The sequence below is a fragment of the Conger conger genome, chromosome 2, assembly GCF_963514075.1.
Source record: "Conger conger chromosome 2, fConCon1.1, whole genome shotgun sequence".
NCBI lineage: Eukaryota > Metazoa > Chordata > Actinopteri > Anguilliformes > Congridae > Conger > Conger conger.
Window position 1 is genome coordinate 30,598,626 of NC_083761.1, and position 23,452 is coordinate 30,622,077.

Consider the following 23,452-nt stretch of genomic DNA (forward strand, 5'->3'; position numbering starts at 1 on the left):
ATGTGCCATTTTGTGGCCTGAAGTTTCCTGTGGGAGCAGAATGGCAACTGTGCTTTGGAGGTGAGTGATTACACGTAGGCTGATGTAGGTATCTGTAGTCATCAGACATTGCCCTGTGTAGCCTATTAGCAGCAGGATTTTTTCTATATGGCAAATTAGTAGCTGTTGCTCTTTGAGAATGCTCATCATATTGAGCATTGCGGTATTGGTAAGGATAGAATGAGTCTGTTTCTGGGTCCAATTTGGGAAACAGGTTTTTGCAGCTGTGGTCTTGATAGCCTTTTAGCGCTTCTTTATCATGCATCTCATCTTTTAGCAGTAATTCGGTGTCCTGTAATTTTGTTTGATCAATGACATACTGAGCAGTGTGTTGTGTGGTTTCCACATGAGTGGGACTTGGATCCCGTGCCTGACTATGCATTTCTTCATTTGAGTCCAATGCATTTTCTAGGGCCTCTGCCTCTGCAACAGCTGCGGCTGTTTCCTTTTTACAATGAAGTCCATAGATGCTTCTAGCCTTGCTTTTTCTAGCTTTAACTTCATTTCTTTCTCAGCGAATAAAAGGCGAGTCTTTGCTGCTGCCGCCTTTGATTTTGCTTTAGCAAGAGCAGAGTTTGATGTTCTGCTTGAGCTTGACATTGGTATAGCAGACCGTGTCACTAAGGAATGGTCATCATCAGACATGGCGTAGTTGGGTGGAGAAAACCTCTTTAGATGCAATGGTCGTCCACTGGTAGCGTGTGACGATGTTGCTAGTTGTCCCTTTGTAGGGCTGAATTGCGTTACCTTGCCTGTGTGGAGGCTGATGTTTCACTGTGCTGCCCTTAAAGCTGAATCATTGGCAGCCAGCTAAACCCTTCCCTCCATCAAGACTCTGAAGACAGGCGATCTTTAGTCCACAGGTTTATTGATGAAAAGAACAGGGTGAAACTGTGAATAAACCAGCATAATAATGCTTATGACTACGTGCACATTACTGTAAATAAATCCTAGACTAATGTTACATTCTCTTTTTACTTATTTACCATTGTGTCTTAAAATCACGTGCTTGTATTTTAACAATAAATCATAAACCATAGCAATGTATCATGTATTCGTTACTTTACAGTTTTTAACTATCTTAATTACTATTTATACTCTCATGAAATCACTTATTTATTCATTACCGTAGAAGTCATGAATTCAGAGCCCAATAAAACACTAGCTAGTATAGAATGAGCTAGCACAACTTGTGGCTAAACTAGCAAGATAGCTACTGTAGCTAACATCACATAAAAATTAACACAAAACGACTCAATGGTCACAAATAATGCATTCTGAATGTAGAAGACATATCAAGCTACAGTTACCTACCAACAATGCAACAAAGGGGGCAAAATATTTGCAGGATGTTCGCTGGATACTGAGCAGATCCAATGTGGATATTCTCCATGCCACAAAACTTACTTCCTCACTAAATGGCTATGGGAAGTCACATGACTTCACTGTTACTGCTCTCAGCGCTAACCACTAGATGGAGCCAAACACATGTAATTAAAGCAGATAGCAATATAAGTAAATGAGTGATAATGAACGTAATTGACAAAATATATTTACTAAACAGCACATTACGGATTACTTAAGTTGGGGGAAAAGGAAATTCTGGCAGTCTCTTCAGTCTGCAGGAGGTCAGGGACATAGATTGCAGGCCTAGATTATCGTATCAGTATGGATTTGATCAGTATTCTTCGAAGCAATATAATATTACCCCATCCTGTTCCTCTCTCTAAGGACATAATCTAAACACAACATATCTTATATTCCCTCTCTTGGGAAAATATGAGAATACACTGCTAAAACCATGTTTTTTGTGATTCGTTATAGCACAACATTCAAACGTTCAGGAGTCATGTTTAAAACAAAAACAACTAATCCATGTCCAGGTCGAATGTTATGTTCCTGTTAACTGTCTGTTAGTTTATTATTGTTATTCTTATAATTTATTATTTTTCATATTCATGTCTGGTGTTCTGTTTACATTCCTTAGTCTTTGCACTCGTCTTCCCCTGTGATGTCTGTCGGAATGTTTACGAGCACGAGTCACTCCCCTGTCTATTCGGGTGTTTACGGTACTTCCGGGGTTCAACCTTCCTTCCAATCTTGCATTCCTTACTTCCGGCTTCTTTTGCTAGTTAATGTTGTAAAGCACTATTCTTGCTAACAACTACTAATTTAGATATTGTACAGTACTAATAATATTAATACACTTACTGTCTGTCTAACTAACAAACTAACAGTCACTTAATTTGGGTAGTTTAGATTTAATCACTTATGTAACTTACTAACGCATCTCCAGTTTCAATTCTGTTCTGTAATTCCGTCTCCCTATTCTATCACTGATTACTTGCTTAGTTTCAGCAAAGGGCTTGCACCTGTCTCTCGTATCACTACATCTCCTGATCCAGAGCCGTTTGTATTACGTGTGTCTTTGTGAATCCAGCCCGTGTTTTCATTTCACCCTCGTTATTGTGTCATTACCCTTTCATGTGTCTCACCTGATGTTTTTTTGTTAGACCGCCCTCACTTCCACACCCCACCTAGTTTGTCTCGTTCCCCTGTGTATGTACACCTGTCCTTTTCAGTTGTACCTTGCTAGTTTGTCATTTCCTGCTTTCCGAGTCCCAAGCCCTTTTTTCCTTCCCCTTAGTTCTAGCCCCCTTTATTTCCGAGCCCTTGTTTCCTGAGCCCTTGCCCTTGTGGCGTTCCGTTTCTTTGATTTTGTTCCTGGATTCCGTGTATGACCCCTGCCTGCTTCCCTGGACTCTTGACTTGTTCTGTACCTCTGCCCTGTTTTTGGATTGCCTTCTCGGTTTTGACCCATCTTCTGTTTGGATTACGCTCTGTCTGCCCCTTAAAACCTGCCATTTTTCTCTACACCCCTGTGTCTGCTTCTGGTTCCTCTGCCCCTCCCCTGCCGTGACAGAATAGTCCCATTTTGACCTACGGGCACACAGATTTATGTCCCACAATTCCATGGCCCGGCACAGAGACATCAATAGTCTCTAGACACTTTTCTGTGTCAGCAGATAGATAGATAGATAGATTTTATTTGGGCTTTGGTGCTACGAAGCAATCCTGATGTATTTCTTGCTACTGAATCTTGGTTAAATATTTATGTGTCGGACAATTAAATAACAATGGATGGTTATTGTGTTTTTAGATGTGACGGGAAAAAGAGAGGAGTAGGGGTAGTGATGTTTGTTAAATTCACACTCACTGTAAACTTGTTAAGCAACTATGCAGCATAGCACCATTACAGCATCTTCATTGCTTATACTGTGCATCTGGAAAGTATTCACAGCGCTTCACTTTTCCCATTTTTCCCACTTTTCCCATTATGTTACAGCCTTATTCCAAAATGGAATAAATTCATTTTATTGCAGGCTGTGAATACTTATGTACATGTGATTTCTTAGTTTTTTATTTTTAATACATTTGCAAAAATGTCAAGAAAACCTCTTTCATGTTGTCATTATGGGGTGTTGTGTGTAGAATTTTGAGGGAAAAAATGAATTTAATCAATTTTGGAATAAGGCCGTAACATAACAAAATGTGGGAAAAGTGAAGCGCTGCGAATACTTTCGGGATGCACTGTAAATGATATAGTAACAGCATTGGATAATAAACAAAAATGTGCAGCCCTTTTTATCGATCTAGCAAAAGCTTTTGATACATTAGACCATACAATCTTAATTAAAAAGATGTCCTCCATTGGACTTGATAGCTTAGCCTGTTCATGGTTCCAGGATTACCTTTCAAATAGAACTCAAGCTATTATGGTTGGGGATGTGAAGTCAAAACATTTTTTAAAGTAAAGAAAGGAGTACACCGAGGATCCAAAAGTCTATATAGATGGTTGACCATCAAATTCAATACATTGGTGCTCACCTTCCAAAAAATTATCCTAAACCCCTGCCAGACCTCTTTGTTCGGCCTCCACAGGCCGCTTGGTGCCTCCCCCTCTCCAAACTTCCATCTCCCGCTCGCGACTATTGTCTGTTCTGGCTCCACAGTGGTGGAACTATCTCCCTGTGGAGGTCAGAACAGTAGAATCTCTTACCATCTTCAAGCACAAACTGAAGACGCACCTCTTCAAGCTGTACCTCTCCCTGTCCCTCCCTACCTCCCTGTAAACCTTAATTGTTGTCTTTATCTGTGATATTTACTTGTGTATTAGGATGTGTAGTTTGGCTAGGTAAGCGGTGTGTTCATACATTTGCATGTTGCGGTATTATGATTTATGAAAAATAAAAGAATAATAATAATAATAATAATAATAATAATAATAATAATAATAATAAAAATAATCAAATCTTCATCATCAAATCAATCTTTGTTGTGTGGGTAGCAGTTGAAATTGTACTTCCCTCTAAGGGTCTTTCAGTGCACTTATCCCTGGTTATGGGTATGCACTTTGCACTTTGTTGTACGTTGCTCTGGATGAGAGCATCTGCCAAATGCCATTAATGTAATGTATTGTAATTTAATATTGCTAGCAAGATAGCAAATTGTAAGACTCATTTTTATGCTGATGACACAGTGCACCAACGGGCACCCAGGCCCTTAGTTACTTACAATCAGCTTTTAATGTTATACAGCATGCTCTAGCTGGTCTTAAACTTGTTTTGAAAACTGAAAAAATTAAGTACATGATTTTTTCTACATGGAATACAACTATGCCAAATACTGCCATATCCTCATTGACTGGTGCTTAAATTGAGCAAGTTCAGTACTACAAGTATTTAGGTATCTGGCTGGATCATGATTTCTCACATGGCAAATTAGAGATGGATATGATCATAAAAGAGGCCGAATGTACCTGCCTTTAGTGATAAATTAGGACAATCAGATCACTATTCCCTGTTTTATGTACTTTTTTATTTATTTATGAAATTACTTTATCCCAATATTTCACGTGGTGTATGTGAATTCCTAGGATCAAAAATTTTGTTTTTATAAAACTGTCACTGTAAATCTTTTATTGTAATCAGGGCTCCCCTGAAAAAGAGACCTTGGTCTCAGTGGGACTTCCCTGCAATAAAGGTTTCTATCTATCTATCTATCTATCTATATGTCCATTGGTAAGCTTTGGAGGGCTCCTATTCTTAGGGAAGAGGACTTAACTGGACATAGTTCCATGTTTTAAGATGGTGATGAGCTTGTGGTGGAAAGCTTCCAGCGGCCTGCGTTTGGGGTACCAAATGGCCTGTGTTTATCCTGCTTTGTGGAGAAAGACAAAGCTGTGGTAGAGACCATGAAGGCCTGAGAGTTTCACCTCCTGGACCATTTCCTGTGGGGTCCCTTTGAGGCTCTGACTAAGGAGCCAGCCTTTCTTTGGAACACACCCTCTCTTGGAGGCTGACCAGAGGTCATCGGTGGTAGTGGACACTTCTGCTGGGCCCCAGGCATGGATGTCCGCCCGTGGACGTTCTTTGGGCCAGGTGACCGTCTTGTACAGCCCTTTTATCTCTGCTTGCATGTAGCTTGTCTGTTCAATTTGCTTCGTCATGAACTTTTCCATGGCTTGCTGCTGCTGCTGAATTTGATGCTGTTGTAGCTGCGTGGTTTGTTCATGGCGTTGCTGTTGCTCCCGGTTGCTGCTGATGAGCTGAGCAAGGAGCTCCTGGAACTCACTGGCAGACTTCATTATTTTCGTGGACTGTATGATTTTGTATTTAGTCAGAATGTGCTGCCCATATTCTCCACCATATGTAACAAACTCCTGGGTGGGAGGAGTAGTCATGTGACTAAATACAAGGTCCACACCAGCACAATTCAAGTTGAAGTGCAAGTTTATTGCTGTTTGGTGGGGGGGAAGAGGTAGAGTTTAGTGTCAGTGTCTGTGAGTCCGTAATCGTCGTTGTCCGAAGCTAGGGGGACAACGGGGGGTCGGTACACGGAGAGGGGTTCTCATACAGTCCAGGCCTGAGCTTTCCTTCGGGTAGTCAGACAGGCAGGGGTCAGGCACGAAGCGGGTTCTCATACTATCAGGGGCGTGGGCACACAGCAGACTTCTTCTTTCAAAACATCATATATGTAAATTTCTCCAAACACAACTCTCCACAATACAGCACTCCACAATTCTCTCTTTGGGCAATACTCCACCTTGGTTTCGCCTAAGCTACTCTGAATTCCCGTTTTATTCTCATCTGATCACCCTGGTGATTCGCTGCAACTGGAGTGCTTGGAGCCTTTTGCAGGGGCAGCGAGTTACATTGTAAAATGCACTCCACTGTAACTCCACTGTGTAACTTCTCCACTGCAACCTGAAGTATCGCCTATCTATTACCTCTCCCTGGGGCCGTCTTTTTTTGCAATACACTGAATACATTTGGGGTTGAGATAACAGGTATTTACACCTAGATGTTAAACTACTTAGAACATAGCAGCTTTGGTATGAGACCACCCAATTTGTAGGTGAGCAAAAGTATTGGAACAGAGAGTATTTTTTTTTATGATTAGTATTTTATTGTTTTTACAACACATTTACAAATGTATTAAAGAATAGTGTTAACATACATTTGTGTACATATATATAAAAAAACAAAAAATAAAAACAAAAACAAACACACAAAAAAATAAAAACAACAGTGATGCATTAAAATATACAGCATTACAACTGGTGTTCAGCAGATTGTACCTTAATTTGACCAAAAGTAGTGAATATAGTCTAATTTATAATGAGCTGGAAACGCCATTAAACATTCATCATATATGAATGGTACCGCTCCCACTTCAGGTAATACTCCTCAACCTTATTGAGCAGCCTATATGATAGATGCTCTAGGGCAGCCAGATGACCAAGAAACGTATGCCACACTGCTAGTTCTGTTGCAGAGGAAGCTTTCCATTCTCGGACCAGGAGTTTGCATCCTAACATAATAGCTGTCTGGATCCAGTCAGCGATTGTTGCGTTCAAATCACTTAATGTAGAAGGGTCACCCAAGATGAATAACCTGGGGGAGAAAGGGATCTCTAGGCCAATCATTTTTTCTATATTAGTATGTATAGTAGACCAAAACTCTTGAATCTTTGGAACAACTCCAAAACATGTGTACTAAAGTGTCATTTTTATCCTTGCACCTCCAGCTTTCTGCACTTTCAGCCAGTCCAGCTTTATGCAACCTAGATGGTGTCCAGTAGACCCTATTTATAATTGTACTAGTCTAGTTCGCAGTTCCCTTGACATTTTTTTCCCATTCCTAAGAATTCTTCCCCATTCCGCCTCTGTAAATGACATATTTAAGTCAGTTTCCCATGTCACTTTAAGGGATGATATATTGAGATCTGAGGCCGTAAGGACCATAGAGTGATAAGCGGAGGCCTCGTGACCAAGTCCAAAACAATTTAAAATTGTTTCTAGAGTATCAGCTCTAGGGGGGGATACTGAGGGGGAACCACATTTTTGAACCAGTAGGTGTCTTAACTGCAAATATTTCCAAAATTGATTATTTGGTAAGCCAAATTCCTATCTCAGTACTTCAAAAGATTTTAGAGTATCATTCTGATACAAATCCCCTAGTACTGTGATACCCTTTTGAAACCAGGACATCCAAAGGAAAGGGGATTTATCTATGCAAAGTTTGGGATTTAGCCAGATTCCAGCAGATCGGTGAAGCTATGGGTCAAATTTGAAGATCTTAGCTACTCTCTTCCATACCCATTGTATATGGGACAAAATAGGGTGAGACCGGTTCTGTGGGGTAAGTCTAGCTATTATATAATTCATGGGCTTAAGAGGGGAGCAAATGTTGCTCTCTAGGTGGAACCACAGGGGGCCCTCTCCGGGGGCAAAGACCACTTTGCCATATGTCTGATAGTAAAAGCATAATGATAAAACAATAGATTAGGTACACCAAGACCACCTCTATTTACTGGCCTCTGCAGTTTTTTTAGGTTCATTCGGGGCCGTTTGTTATTCCATATAAATTTATTACACAGTTGATCAAATTGTTTAAAATAGTACAGTGGGATTCGGATTGGGAGAGCCTGCAAAATGTAGCCAAAAGTGCCTGATTGGAAGAGAGATTTGGGACAGTATGAAGTAAGGGGAAAGGCCTCAGACTTTGTCCAGTTCACTTTGTAACCCGAGATGGATGAGAACTTATCTGTTAGAGCCATAGGAAAGATACCAGCTAAGAGACATATTATTCTTTGTTTGAATGGTGTCTAGTTGTCAACTACTGAATTCTAGATTTGTTACGTTATTTGAAATGTTTAATCATACTTTTCTTGTATTGATTGGTTTTCCCTGAGAAGCTAATCTGTGCTCCATTAGTCTGTCCTGTGTATTGTACATAGGGTAAGCTTGCTATCTGCGCCACAACGCGCTAGGCAATGTATGGAGCAGGGCGTGGAGCAACAGTTTTTTGACCGTTTCGTTTGTTATAAGTTGACCGTTTTGTTACTAGGTAAAGTGATAGGGCTTAAACTGATAAAGTGAGGAATATAGATTAGGACTCCATGTGGAGACGTTTTGTTTGGTGTCTGGTGGCCCTTCCCAGCTCAAATGAAGAAGACACAATAATAATTAGTAAACACAGATGCCTTGGGATGAGTGTATATTAATCTAATCCAATCCATGAACTTCTTACTGAACCCGAAACATTCCAGGGTGGAGAACAAATATTGCCACTCCACCCTGTCAAACGCCTTTTCGGCGTCCAGCGAGATAGCGGCCATAGGGGAGGTACTCTCTTGAGTAGCCCACATAATAGCAACCAACCTTCTAATATTGTCTGCAGAGGATCGGGAGCGTATAAAACCAACCTGATCCAAATGGATCAGGGAGGTTATAACCTTATCCAAATGGTTAGCTAAAATTTTTGATAATACCTTACTGTCACAGCAAGTCAAGCTAATGGGTCTAAAATTTTCCTTCCCTTCCTTAAGAATGAGAGTAATGATGGCCTCAGAAAGGGAAGGAGGAAGTTGACCCTTAACTAGGGCTTCATTATAGGTATCTAGGAGTAGAGGTGCTAGTTCCTCAGCGTACGCCTTGTAAAACTCGGCTGTGAAGCCATCTGGACCTGGCGCTTTGTTTGAAGGTAGGTGCTTAATAACATCAACTATCTCCTCAACAGTAATGGGTGAGTCAAGATGTTTGAGCTGATCCTCTGACAACACAGGAAGATTAAGAGTTGACAGAAAGGAAGAGATGTCTTTTTTATCAACCTTTAACTCAGAGGTGTAGAGGTTTACATAAGTCTCTAAAAGACCCATTTATATCCTTAGAATCAGACAGTAAACACCCATCATCTCTCCTAATAACTGGGATGGTGCTCATTGTCTCTCTTTGTTTTATATGTCTGGAGAGTAGCCTGCCAGCCTTATCCCCCACCTCAAAGTATTTCTGCCTAGCTCGAAAAAGAGAAAATTCTGCTCTTTGGGTCATAATTGAATTGAACTCATATTTCAGTTTAGTCAACCTGGTCAGATTTTCTGGACGCATCATTTTTAAAATTTCACTCTGCAATTGCTATCTCTCCCTCAAGCTCCCTAAGTTTAGCTTGATTTTGTTTCTTCTTAAATGAAGAGTGTTGGATAATGTGACCTCTCAAGAAGGCTTTCAAAGCCTCCCATGCTACTTCTGCTGATGTAGCTGTTGATAAATTGGTTTCTATATAGAGATTAATTTGCGATCTAAGAGATTTATTAAGTTAATATTCTCTTCTTCTTAACCACACCTTGGAGGCCTCTGACGTTCCAGCTCATTAACTTTAAGCTAGTTGTACTACTAATTGACATAATATGATATCATGCAAATTCTGCTGAAACCGTACTGACCTAATACATAACATCACCACACAAAAATAAACAAAATAACATGTAAAATTACACACAACTAAATTGCGTCTGCAAAACATGACGCTTGAAATACACTCAGCTTGGTCCGTGACTCTCTAACTTGAAGCTGCTGGGGGAGGGGGGGGAGGTATCCCATCCCATGCGCGTCTGAACTCATGAACGACACTAACGTGTCTTAATCATTAAAGGCCACATAGGCTAGACTTCGTATTTACCCAATCTAGTGTCTCATATGGAGAATTGCATTCCAATATTAAACAGAAGCACAAAGTGGTTGCCAGTCAAGTTATTATTTTTTTAGCCAAGCATAACAGCATACAACAAGTGCTTGACGCAACAAGTCGTCCTACGTCATCGCTGAATTGAAAACAAATTAGCTAGAGACGCTTGGCTATTTTGTAGCTTTTAATTTTATACAGTAAATGGGCAGGGCACATAGTATCCAAATCAGCCATTTTCCACTCAGCCCGGCAACCAGACTATTCCCAACCCAGGGATAGCACGTGATACCAACGGCGGAACACTACTGGTTCACGAGCCTTGGGACCAACCAGACAGATGTTGTTTGTTGAGCCCATCAAAATTTCTTAAATTAATAAATTCAGACTAAATAAATGTTTTTATGGAAAAGCAATACTTTTACTCTGCACCTTTCTAAAAGCCCTATGGATGTCTTTTTTTATTTATTTATTTTAAATTATTTGTCTACATAAAAATGTTGCATATGTGACCTTTAAAATTGTACTCAACCAGAGCAACTTACGTTATGACAGTGATTTAAACATCGAGCCAAACTTCCCTGTATAAGCTCGTTTGTAAACCTAAAAGGCCCAAATCCGGCACTAACAGGAAAGCGTAGCCTATCTAATACAGAAGTCAACGTTACACAGTGCTATTATATTGCCCAATAAAAAGATGTTACTATCCTCACCGTGTTTTCTCTCAATGTTGTGGTATGACACAAGTACATCCTTTGTCTAAAACAAAGGAATTTATTTCAGGGAGCTAATATAAGCCAAGGCCTTCCTGTGGTCATTGAATCGGCGCGGACCCTGGTTTGACCTCACGGTGAGCATTGCTGGGTAGTCGAGAGAAAACTTCAGGCGTTTCTCGTGGAGCATCTTCTTGCATTCGTTAAATTTCACACGCTTCTCCGTAACCAACTTGGAGTAGTCAGCGAAGATCATTACGCGATGCTCATTCCAGGTAACTTTACCCATCTTGCGCACAGCCTCTATGATGCATTCTCGATCCTGGAATCTCACGAATCGAGCGATAATGGGTCTCGCTGGGGAGGGGCCTTCCGAGTCTGGGTTTTTGCGCCATGCCCCAATCCTGTGTGCTCTGTCAATTTCCAGTCCCCTTGGAAAGTCAATGTTCAGAATTGCTGGAATAATTTTACCTAGGAATGACCAGGTGTTGCCTTCCTCACTGCCCTCAGGGATGCCAATAAAACATAGATTATTCCTTCGCTCCCGGTTCTCGATGTCATCCAACTTCTGCCGCAGGGCCTCCACTTCTGTGGCTGTAGCAGGGGGGTTTGCCTGCTGCCTCTCGTTAGCCTCTTCCAGGAAGCCAATACAGCTTTCGACTTGGGAAATGTGGTTGGCAATATCAGCTAGTTTGCCGTCTGTTGCACTTGTGGTCAGCCGAATAGCCTCTAGTTTGTTGTCGTGGGCCTTTTCTAGAATTAGAGCCGTAAGTTTTGCGAACTCTTCGGCCATTTCTTTTGGGAAGGAACCAACTTTATCAACATGTCCATCAACAATGTTAATGTTAGGTCTGACACGAGGGAATGTTAGCTTCTTCTGGTTAGCTAGGTTAGCCACTTCGCTAGGCTCCTCCCCTCCAGATTTAGAGGAGTTTGCGTTGTTTCTAGTGCTATTTGGCATTATTGCACTCTACTGTCACTTTTTAACAAAATAATTAAAATAGGTTTGGGCTCTTTGTCGAGTTTTGAAGCAAGTTACAAGCGGGGATGGGAGCAGCTCTTCCCTACGCAGCCATTCTCGTCAACCACGTCACGTGACTCAATCGAAACAGAGAGTATTTAAATAAATTAAAGTAAATATCACTTCATATTTAGCATATCCCTTGCTTGCAAAAACTGCATCAAGCCTGAAACCCATTGACATCACCAAACTGTTGCAATCTTCTTTTGTGATGCTTTTCCAGGGTTTTACTGTCAGTTGTTGTTTGTTTCGGGGGTTTTTTCCCTTCAATCTCCTCTTCAGGAGGTAAAATGCATGCTCAATTGAGTTCATGTCTGGTGATTGACTTGGTCAGTCTAAAACTTTTTATCTCTAATGAAGTCCTTTGTTGTGGTGGCAGTGTGTTTTGGGTCATTGTCTTGCTGCATGATGAAATTCCTGCCAATTAGGCAGACAGAATGTTTTTTTAGACTTCTGAATTCACCCTGCTGCCACCACCATCAGTTACACCATTCACTCCTGCCCTGAGGAGATTGTTTGTGATGTCACTGACTGATGTTTTGGGGTTTTTTCTTCATAGCTCTCACAATCTTTCTGTCATGAACTGCTGTTGTTCACTTTGATCAATCTGTTCGCTGTCTATTGCTCAGTAAGCCAGCTGTTTCTTTGTGTTATGAGTAGGGATGTGTACCGAGAGCCGGTATTTTTTTGTACCGGTTCCTAATTGGTCGGTACCAGAGTACCGCTAAAGATTCTGGACAAACGATACTGTTTTCGGTATTTTTTAAGAGTGTACCTAACCGTCGTGTAATTATGACACTGCCGCCGTCGACAGGTTATGATGCAGCGCCCAGTTGTTTTCTCTAGTAGTCAATATGTCGGCCGTAAGAGCTAAGCGCTCCAAGGTATGGGCTCACTTCATAAAACTCAATGAATCCTCGGCTCAATGCAATATATGCAAGAAAGTAGTTGCATCAAAGGGGGGTAACACCAGTAACATCATGAAACACTTGCAGTCTACCCATAGCATAAAGCTGAAGGAGTGCGGCGTGTTTGACTGCCTAAACAACGCATCTAAAGTTAGCAACCCGGCAGACACTAAGAAGACCGTGCCCTCCTCCGTGCAGGCAGACTCCGACAGTGCTTCTTCATAAAGGTTTAAGACTGCCAGTAAAGCTGGATTAAAAATAATAAGTAAAGCGATCTCGGCTGCTGCCAGAGAAAGTAAATATGTTGCTTTTCCTTAAAACTGTTAGGGCTAAATGCATCAGGAGAAGTGCCTCCCCTACACTGTTCTGTTTACATGTATGTGTCTGTTGGGTTGAACATGTAGGCAAGGGCTTTGGTCATCTCCCTAGGTTTTTTTTATTTATTTAATCTATTCTGAGAAGCATTTGTAATTTTAAGTTAAGCTTCTGTTCTGTTGAAGCATTATCACATTGACAGTTACCTTTAAAGCTGTAGGGAGCTGCCTGCTCGTTTTTTTGACATACCTCGCACTGCACATGTTGACTTGCTAAGGGCTTAAAAGGCAGGTGCTGTAAGTTGTTTAATGATGTTGCTGGTGTTACCCCCCTTGTGGTAATAAAAAACGATTGAATCTTTTACCATCTTGTAACGTCTTTATTTTATACACTAAATTACACGCCGTGGTATCGATAAGAGTATCGATAAATACCGGCACCGATAAGGAGTATCGGTATTGGTATCGGTATCAATAAAATCGTAACGATACACATCCCTAGTTATGAGTATTGTCTGTTAGTTTTATTGTTATTCTTGTATATTTATTATTATGTCATTATTATGTCTGGTTTTCTGTTTACATTTCTTATCATAGCAGTCGTTTTCCCCTGTGATGTCTGTATCTTTATGCAGTTCTGAGTCTGAGTCACTTCCCAGTCTGCGTGATTCACTATTCGGGTGGTTTCGGAATTTTCCAGTTTCCCACGATTCCTTCTTAGTCTTGTTTTCTCTTACTACCTGCTTTTTCTCCATTCATGATTGTAGATAGCACTAATCTACTAATAACTACTAACATAGATTTTGTGCAGTACTAAATTATATTAACACACTAATTGTCTGTCTAACTAACAATCACTAGTTTTCGGTAATTGTAAATGGATCACAAAACTAACAGACTAACTATCTCTACTTCGATACTGCTCTATAACTCCACCTCCCTGTTCTATCTGTAATTGCTTGCCTTGATTCAGCAAAGTGTTCACACCTGCTCTCCCCTATCACTACATTCCTTAAACTCTGTGCAATTGTCTATTCCCTAGTCCGGAGCCGTTTGTATTACATATGCCTGCTAATACCTCTCCTCATCTGGATCTCTCCATTTCCCTCGGGGATACCACCCTCACACCATCACCCAGTGCAAGAAACCTCGGCGTGGTGATGGACAGCAGACTGTCCCTTTCCGATAACATTGCGGCGGTGACCCGGTCTTGCAGGTTCTTCCTATACAACATACGGAGAATCCGCCCCTTTCTCACCCCCTACTCGACCCAGCTCCTGGTCCAAGCGATGGTTCTATCCCGCCTGGACTACTGCAATTCCCTCTTGGCTGGCCTCCCAGCGTCCGCCATCAGACCCCTCCAACGTATCCAGAATGCAGCAGCTCGTCTGGTCTTCAACCTTCCCAAATACTCACACGTCACCCCCCTGCTTACTTCCCTCCACTGGCTGCCTGTCATGACTCGCATCAAATTCAAAACATTGGTGCTAGCCTTCCAAGCAGTTAAGGGGTCTTCCCCAGCTTATCTACAAACAATCATCAGACCCTACACCCCTGCCAGACCGCTTCGTTCAGCCTCCACAGGCCGCTTGGCACCTCCCCCTCTCCGAACCTCCACCTCACGCTCACGACTACTGTCTGTTCTGGCTCCACGGTGGTGGAACAAACTCCCCATTGAGGTCAGAACTGAAGAATCTCTCCCCACCTTCAAGCACAAGCTGAAGACACACCTCTTCAAGCAGCACCTCTCCCCATCCCTCCCTACCTCCCTGTGAACCTTAATTGTTGTCTCTGTGACTTGCTTTGTGTATCGGTATTTTTAGTTAGCTAGGTAAGCAGTGTTTGGATAGTGAACGTTGGTCACTTTTGCTCAGTTGTTTGTTTCTTTGTTCAAAAAATAAATAAATAAATAAAATTGGCCCTCGTCCTTATCTTTGTTGTACAGGTAGCAGTTGAAATTGTACTTCCCTCTAGGGTCTTTCAGCGAACTTATCCCCGGTTATGGGTATGTACTTTGTTGTACGTCGCTCTGGATAAGAGCGTCTGCCAAATGCCAGTAATGTAATGTAATGTAATGTAATATGTGTCTTTGTGAATCCAGTTTGCGTCTTCATGCATCCCTCGTCATTGTGTCATTGCCCATTCATGTTTCTCACCTGGGGCCTCATTTATAAACGTTTCGTAGGCACAAAAGAATGCGTACGCCACTTTCTAAGCAAACTTTGGCATTTATAAAAAACAAACTTGACCGGAAAATGTGCAGTCCTCCACAGAAACTCTGACCCATGCGTACGCACATTAACTGGAGAAATGAGAAACTGTGCCTTTAATGCTCGTGACGTAAGACCAGGAAAACGGGAAGTGAAACAGGATGTAAAAAGGTATAAAGATTTGCCGGGAGTTGTGGCTGGGTATGGCTGCTGTAAGGACGTGCTTCGTCCCTGTTATACTTATTAAAGTGTTGTATTGTTGAATCTCGCTATACGGGTTCTCTCCCTTCCTAAGTGCAACACAACATTTGGTGACGAGAGAAGTCGAAAATGATACACAACAGATACCACTGTGTAAAATAAATCGAAATTGATTGTACTCTTAAAGGGTTCTGATTTTCTGCATGTTTACACTAGGACTCGGAACTATACTGTCCTCTCAGGTCCTCTTGTGCACTTGTTCTTGTGTTTAATTTGCACTTTGTTGTATGTCGCTCTGGATAAGAGCGTCTGCTAAATGCCATGCAATGTAATGTAATGTAATGAAATATTACCTCTCACGTATCATATACGAAGAGTTAATTTGCAAAAATGGATAAAAGCCTCTCAAAATGAATAAACAAACAGCTGTTCGATTGATGCTCCCTGGAGTGCCCAAAAAATATGATTTAGGATGATAAATATAAACGGAGATGTTGTAAAATAATCCCTCAAATATGTAGACGAATTGTTAAACAATACTTCATGTTATTAAATGTATTCTCATAAATAATATGGTGAACAGTCGGACAAATTGCGCTGCACTGATGCCGTTTACAATGCGTCAGTCGGCAGATACGAGCAAAGTTTCATATATTGTTATTATATTCATATATTATGTTTTTTTTCCAATGGTGCTAGACAAATAACGTGTATTATTATTATTATTATTATTATTATTATTATTATTATAATCGTCATCATCACATTCGTTGTGCAGAACTGTTCGTCATTTACAATCAATCAGGGTAATTCCCACACCTGTAGCTTTTCAGAGGCAATCAAATGGCTGAAATCCCTTTTCTTGGCCTTCTTTTCAGCGTTTGCCATTGTCGTTTTCGTGAAATGCATATTCATTAGGGGTGTTTCACTGCCTATTTATAGGCAACTGTGGGCGGGACATGAAGCTGGCACATTTAGAGTTGATTGTGATTTATAAAGGAAAACTGGCGTGGGACGTGCGTATGCACCGTTTTATAAATCAGAATATTTTTTTGCGTACGCACATCCTAGGTTTCATGCTTACGCAACCTTTTGACGTGAATCCTAAGCACAGTTTTATAAATGAGGCCCCTGATGTTTATTTATTAGATCATCCTCACTCCCATGCCTCGCCTAGTTTGTCTCATCCCTCTGTGTATTTAAACCCTAGTCTCAGTAGTGAACCTTGTTAGAATGTTGATCTATGTTTCAGAGCCGATTATTTGTACGCCTGTTATACTAGAGATTCCTGAGACACCCTTTGCCTAACTTTCAGATTGCCTTACCCCTTCTGTTTTGTCTGCGTTCTGGTTTTTGTTTTTTGATCTTCTTTATATTGTTTTTGACTACGCTCTTGCCCTGCCCTTTTTGTACCTCACATTTCTGATTATCTGGATTTTTGACCCTGGACTATTTAGCTACTATTCATCGGCATCTCAATTTTGACATTGTCTTGGATTACAGTTTTTATTTTATTTTATATCAGACTGTTAATAAACAACAATTTCTGATTATTCCCTGGTCTGCGCTTGGGTCTCCTGAACGATACCTTACACTTTCTTTTTGCCGCATTCCTACTTGTTGTATAAGCTATCCCCCATTTCCCTCTTTTCTAAGCTTCAGAATGCTTGCTTTTCTCTAAAAGACAGCTCTCGTTATGGTTTATCTTTTCTACCACGAATGCAGTTTTCAAAGGCAGAACCCAAGGCTAAAACCAAGTATAGACATTCAGAACTATTTATTGTTTAACCAACCAATCAATCTAACAGGACCCATCTGGGGGAAAAAAGGAAAAAACCTGTCAATCACATGTTTCAGTATTTTTGCTCACCTAAAATTTGGGTGGTCTGATGCATAAGGTGATATATTCTAAGTTATTTAAGAAATCTATATTAAAAAATACCAGGAAATAAAAGCTGAAATTCGGATCTGTCAGCTCATGTACATTTAGAATTTGTAAAGAGTTAAATGTATTCCTCCATACGATTGTCAGTAGAAAAAGAAATGCAGGTACGTCTTTTTTAATATACACCATTGATACACCATCTGATATCTGTCCCACCCTCTTGATCTCCTGAGCTTCCATCTCAGTGGTCAGATTAGAGTGAATCGAAACTGTACCATTTATGAGTGCTTGATTCATTGCAGCGTATTGTATGTATAACCTGTTAATCTGTTTTAACCCTTAGCAGTCCATCCCTTTTACAACACTGATCATACACACTGACATTATCTAAATCTTAAATAACATATGTGGATACCATATTACAACTGATACATAATGCATATTGATTTTGACATATTGATATAATTCTTTTTTTTTTTTTTTGGTCCAAAAATGATGCCTTCTCTAGGAATCGGGTGCAGCCAGTTGATTGTTTTGTTCTATGCTGTTGAAGATTATTTTTTTTAGAAAGATGTGCACATACAATTGTGGGCCCTGAGGGTAGCATTACCCACCTCTGTGCCAGTCCAACAGCTTGATTCTTCCCGTTCCTTCAGAGGGTGACATTGCCTATTTTCACATGAACCTTGATATTGTTTGAATCATATGAATTTGGATGCATCATTGTTAGACCAGGGTAACTTGTTGATTAACACTTCACAGCCCATCTCCCCAGGTTATCCTGTCCTTAAAACCCGACTATTATGTTATTATTAAATGTCCATTAACAGGTTTTTCCTGTAACACCAAATTGCTCTATTTTGCAAAGCGATTCTTCCATGTGCCCTCTGTTGTGATGCTTCACCGTCTTTCCACCACATCTAAAGTCTGAAGTCCAATCATTGAATCCAACTGCAGCTGGGCATATTGTACTTGCTTGATATATTGTGTGTGGTTTGTGAATATGACAGGAACCTCCCACTTCGTCCTGGGCCCCAACCAGTCTGGTCTGCAGTACTGGGAGTATTGTCCTCATCCCGATTAGTTCTGTAGGGGAGAGAAAGACCAAGTCTGAGTGTATATTCTTATGCAGTTTTAATTATTTTTGTATATTGACACTGATGTCAGGTTCAGCTTTGTTATACAATTTACATTGGAGAGATACACCAGAGATACTGTATCGGCCTACCCCGCTTTTGTATTGCCAATTTCAAATTTGTTTCACCAAGTTTGTCCATAACCTCATATGGACCTTCTCAGTCCTCTTCCCAGCCTCCCCCTTTAAAAAAAATTGTAAACATCACTTGATCCCCAACTTAAAAAAGCACTCTGTAAGTGGGCGCATAGGCCTGTGCTGCATAATGATGAGCTGCTCCCATCTTGTTAGCAGCATTTAGAAGTTTACTCTGAAGTGCCTGTTGCACTTGGGTAAGAAAATCATCATGTGTGGCTCTTGTGGTGTTGGGAAGAGGAACACCTGAGGGATGTGAAATCTGCACTGGTCTGCCTGTCATGAGCTCAAAAGGACTATAACCTGTAGTACGCACCTGTGTTGCCCTAATAGACATTAGGACACCCGGGAGTGCCGAAGCCCAATTTGAAGCAGGTTTTTTATTTATTTCTCTGTTGCCTCTATTACAGCCTTTTTGAGGCCTTGTTTTATGGTGTGGTTAAATCGTTCAACCATCCCGCTAGATTGTGGGCGATAGGATATGTGAAAGTGTCTTTCTACCCCTAAGAAAGTACAAAGGTGCAGCATCATTTCTGAAACAAATGGTGCACCTTTGTCACTTTCCAGTCGCATTGGAAATCCCCAGCGTGAGAACACCTGTTCCCACAGGACACGAGCTGTCGTAGCAGCATCACTTCTCCTGGTAGGGAATGCCTCTACCCAACGGGTAAACATATCTATTACCTCTAGGAGGAACCAATATCCTCCTTTTGCTGTTGGTAATGGACATGTGTAGTCAATTTTGAGTGTTTCCCATGGGCCATCATTCAAGTAAGAGGTACACATGGGTACCTTGTGATGTGTAGGTGCAGCATACATTTAGGTGTAGTTTGGTAGAGCTAGTGTAGCAGGGTTAGCTCAGCTAGTTCGCTAGTAAGCATGGTGAAGTGCAGTGAAAGCAAAGGCAACTGGTAACGTGTTTGTTCAACAAATATTTGGGCGAGTGAGAGGCCGGGGTTCAAATCCCACCTCGGACTCAGGCAGTTTCATACCTGTTACATGGGCACATATGAGACATATGAGAGTGCCAGGTGGTGAGCTACATCTGTTTTCATACTGGGCCACCAGTAGCAGTTCTGTAATAGATCCATTACCTTTGCTGGTGATGCATGACCTGAAGTTTTGTGCATGAATAAAACTAGCTCCTTACGAAGCATAGAGGGTGTTACCCAAGCAGGCTTTGGATTAGTGTGGTATAACACATCATCATATATGATCTAATTTTCTGTGTGGTGTGTATATGGTTCTGAAAGTGTTTTTTCTAGATGAATAGCATCAATAACTTCTACAATGTCTTTGTCTATGGCTTGGCATTCTTGTAGATTGAGTGCAAAGGGTTGTGATTTTTTTAATGGGTTCAACAGAGAGCTGCAGGTTGGTAGTGCCATGGGGTGCCTGAAACAGCAGCTGCTTTCGCCATGAGATCCACTTTGTTATTATTGTCCCCTTCAGTTGTGGAGCCATGTTTTTGATGGGCTTTAACCTTACATATGGATCCTGTATTTATCTCTCTTTCATGTGCTAGATTCCAAATCCTTTGTAACTCACTGTGGTGAGTCAGTAATTTTGGGAGGTATTCAGTGAGTCAGTTGCAAACAAAAGCACTGTCTGAGAAGATAGTAATTCGCCCCATGAATTCCTGTAATGCTGCAACTACGGCAATAACCTCTTTAATGCTAATGCTTTTTGCGCTGAATCAGTGGGTTTGCATTTGCATAAGCACCGCTTTGATGCTAACAGCGGAGACAACTATCTCAATGGTGAAGGGCTGTGTGTGATCCGGACTGCGTAACGCAGGAGCTGAAACTAGTGTGCTTTTCAAACTTATAAAGGCAGTTTATGATGCTGCATCCCACGCTAGCAAATCATTATTTTCTGGATTGTCTTTTAAATGCCTATAGAGAGGAGCAGCTAGTTCACTGTAACCTTCTATAAAGTCTCGACAAAATCCAACAATTCCCAGGAAAGACCGCAGAGCTGTGACAGTGTAGGGTCATGGTAATGCCTATACAAACTGTATTTTAGCTGGATCAGGGATCCGTCCTCCTGTTTCAAGTTTTACTCCTAGAAAACAAACAGACTGTTTCATTAGTAAGGCTTTTTTTAGGTTAAATTTTAGGCCTGCATTTTCCAAGAGTGTGAGGATCTCAGCCAGGAACTCGTAATTTTCTTCCAATGTATCTGTCTGGAGCAAGATATCATCAACATATTGAACAACATTGTGTGATTGTGAGCAACCCTGTAAAATGTTAGCCATACATTGATGAAACAAAGTAGGTGAATTGTGAAAGCTACCCACGTGTACCGCATGTCTCTGAAAGAGAAAGCAAATTTGTACTGGCTGTGCTTGTGCACTGGAACGCTCCATTTGATACATCACGAGTTGAATAGACTTTTGCGGAGCCCCGCAACTGAGTCATCATATCAGGGTTGCTTGACACCAAAGGTGTGGCACTGGGGGTGTGTTTACTCATCTGCCTGTAATCACAGTTAATCTACAGGAGCCATCTGGTTTCTTGTTGGCCACACAGGGGCATTACATGTTGAGATGCATTCTCTTATCACACCTTGCTGTAAAAGTGATTCTATTGTAATTTGTACAGCTGTCTCTGCTGACTTGGGATAGGGGTACTGCTTCTGCAGGGGAGGGTCTCTTCCTTGGACTGCAACCTGCATGTTATAAACCCTCCCACAGTCATGTTTATGTGTTGCCCACACCCCTTTATGTTTGTTTATGATATCAGCTAGAGCTGCATCTGGAGTTTGCAGTAACTGAACTACATAATAAGGGATAGGGTTTTTAACTGTGTGAACAGAATGGGTGTCCGCAATGATCATGGGAACCTTGGACCCCTGTGGGTCTGTTGGACCCTGCCAATGAACATTGTTAGCTAAATTAATGTGTTTTTGCTATTGCATCAGGATGCTCCCTTCATGTGTTTTAACCATATATAATGGCAAATCCAAAGATATATCGCCAATCTGTAATGTCTGTGGAGTTGAAATTTGAGCTGGTAATGCATTGCCTCCCACCCCCATTAGGCCTAACTGGACAGTTTTACTACTCTGAGCAAAACTAGTCTGGTGAGTTAATGAGCAAGCTGCCCCTGTGGCAATCAAAAATGTGTCTTGGTGTCTCGGTGGCACTAACCGCATGCTCATTGCGAGCCGTGATTTCGGCAGTTCGAATCTGACCATCCGATAATTTGTTGCATGTCTTTCCCTCTCTCTCACTTCCATTCTTCCTGTCTCTCTCCGCTATACTGTCCAATAAAGCTGAAAAAGGCCTAAAAAATATCTTTAAAAAAAAAAAAGAGAGCCTCCAACCAAACCCATAACACAGGGGCGCAATAATGTAGAATTTTTAAAAAATTAAATGTATTCCTCCGTACGATTATCAGTAGAAAAATAAATGCAGGTACATCTTTGTTTAAAATAGATAGTTTAATATAGTAGAGGAACAAGTGGTTCTGTTCCCTAAGTACCGATTAACAAAAACTAACAACTGAGGGAGAATGTCAACACTTATACCCTGTCCCTCAATGGAAACAGTGGAACAAATGGCCATTGTCATAAATTAAAACACATCACAGGAGTGGGAAGGGGGGTGATTAGATCTGGTGGGGGGTAAAGTGATTAGATCTGGTGGAGGGTTAAACAGGGGTAGAGGATATAACACAGAGGTACTGATCAAAGAGGCACATTTCACAGGATTGGGGGCTAGATAGGGTTGTAGATTGACCAAACAAAGTGAGATGCTTCAGGGGGGGTTGGCTGTAGTGGACTTGCCTCCCATGTTTTCCAACAAAGAGGAGTCAAAATGACCCAAGCTGCTCAGAGGAAACCTCTGCTGTCCTGCAAGATACATAACGATCTAATTACAGCTCTGGCCATCCAGAAAGAGGTTCATGATGCTTCTGGATGAAACTACAGATATGTCCCAACAGGTTTCTTCTGTTGTGCACTTTGTGCATGAGTGTTTCTAGTATGTGATGTGAAGTCAACAACTGGGGAAGAACTAGGTGTAGATAAGTGTGTAGATAAAGTATAGATAAATCCCTTCTTGAGAAGAATAGATTGAAAATGGAAAACATGGCATCAAGTCTACGATGGGGCAGCAACTATGAGTGGGCCTTACCAGGGGCTACAATCCAGGACAATTAGCCACAACAGGAAGGTTCTCACTGCTGTGGTGCAGTTTCCACAAGTGAAAGCAATCCACCAGACTCCTATCTTCAAGGGGACTGCAGCTGCCTCAGATGCTCTGCAAAAGAGGACCTTGATCTGGCAGCAGCCTACACAGTTACTGATGGAGTGTTGAAAAGGCTGAAGACTCTGAGGACGGAAGTTAAGTTCATGGTCATCATTAATAAAGTCACCAAGCAAGCAGGTGTAGGGGACAATTCACAGAACAAAAGATCTCCCTCCTAAAAGCATGATAACCAATCACAAATCAAAATCAGACTGCACCTTAGTGAGCAGGCTGGTTCCTCCAAAACTCTCGACGATATATGCTAAAAGTGTATCAATATATCCGTATTAAAGTATGATATGTACCCTGTATAGTTTCAAACTGATTAACTGCTAAATTGTGCTAGAATTACACAGTGAGCCAGCTGGGGCGGGGGAGGCGTCTCAAACTGTGTAGTCAAGGACACAGGCAAAGCGAGATATGCCTTTACAGCTGACTTCTCCGGGACTCTCAATGTTTTATGCCAGAAGTGTATCTATTTGACCTAGAACATTAATTATAGCTGAGCTTATGAAAACGCAGGAAACCCCAGTGAAAACTGTTGAAATGAGAGCAAAGAATGCTAGGTACATTTACTCCCTAGAATAATTAATCAAATGTTGAGTATGTCTGTA

General features: G+C 41.3%; 1 protein-coding gene across 1 annotated transcript in view; it reads left to right on the top strand.

Moving 5' to 3' along the window:
* Nucleotides 1–23,452, top strand: part of LOC133122424 (angiotensin-converting enzyme-like) — a 147,058-nt gene that overhangs the window by 11,492 nt on the left and 112,114 nt on the right. The window contains exon 2 of the mRNA XM_061232388.1: nucleotides 10,148–10,170. Within this exon, the coding sequence (XP_061088372.1) occupies nucleotides 10,148–10,170 (23 nt within the window). The remainder of the gene's footprint in view (nucleotides 1–10,147; nucleotides 10,171–23,452) is intronic.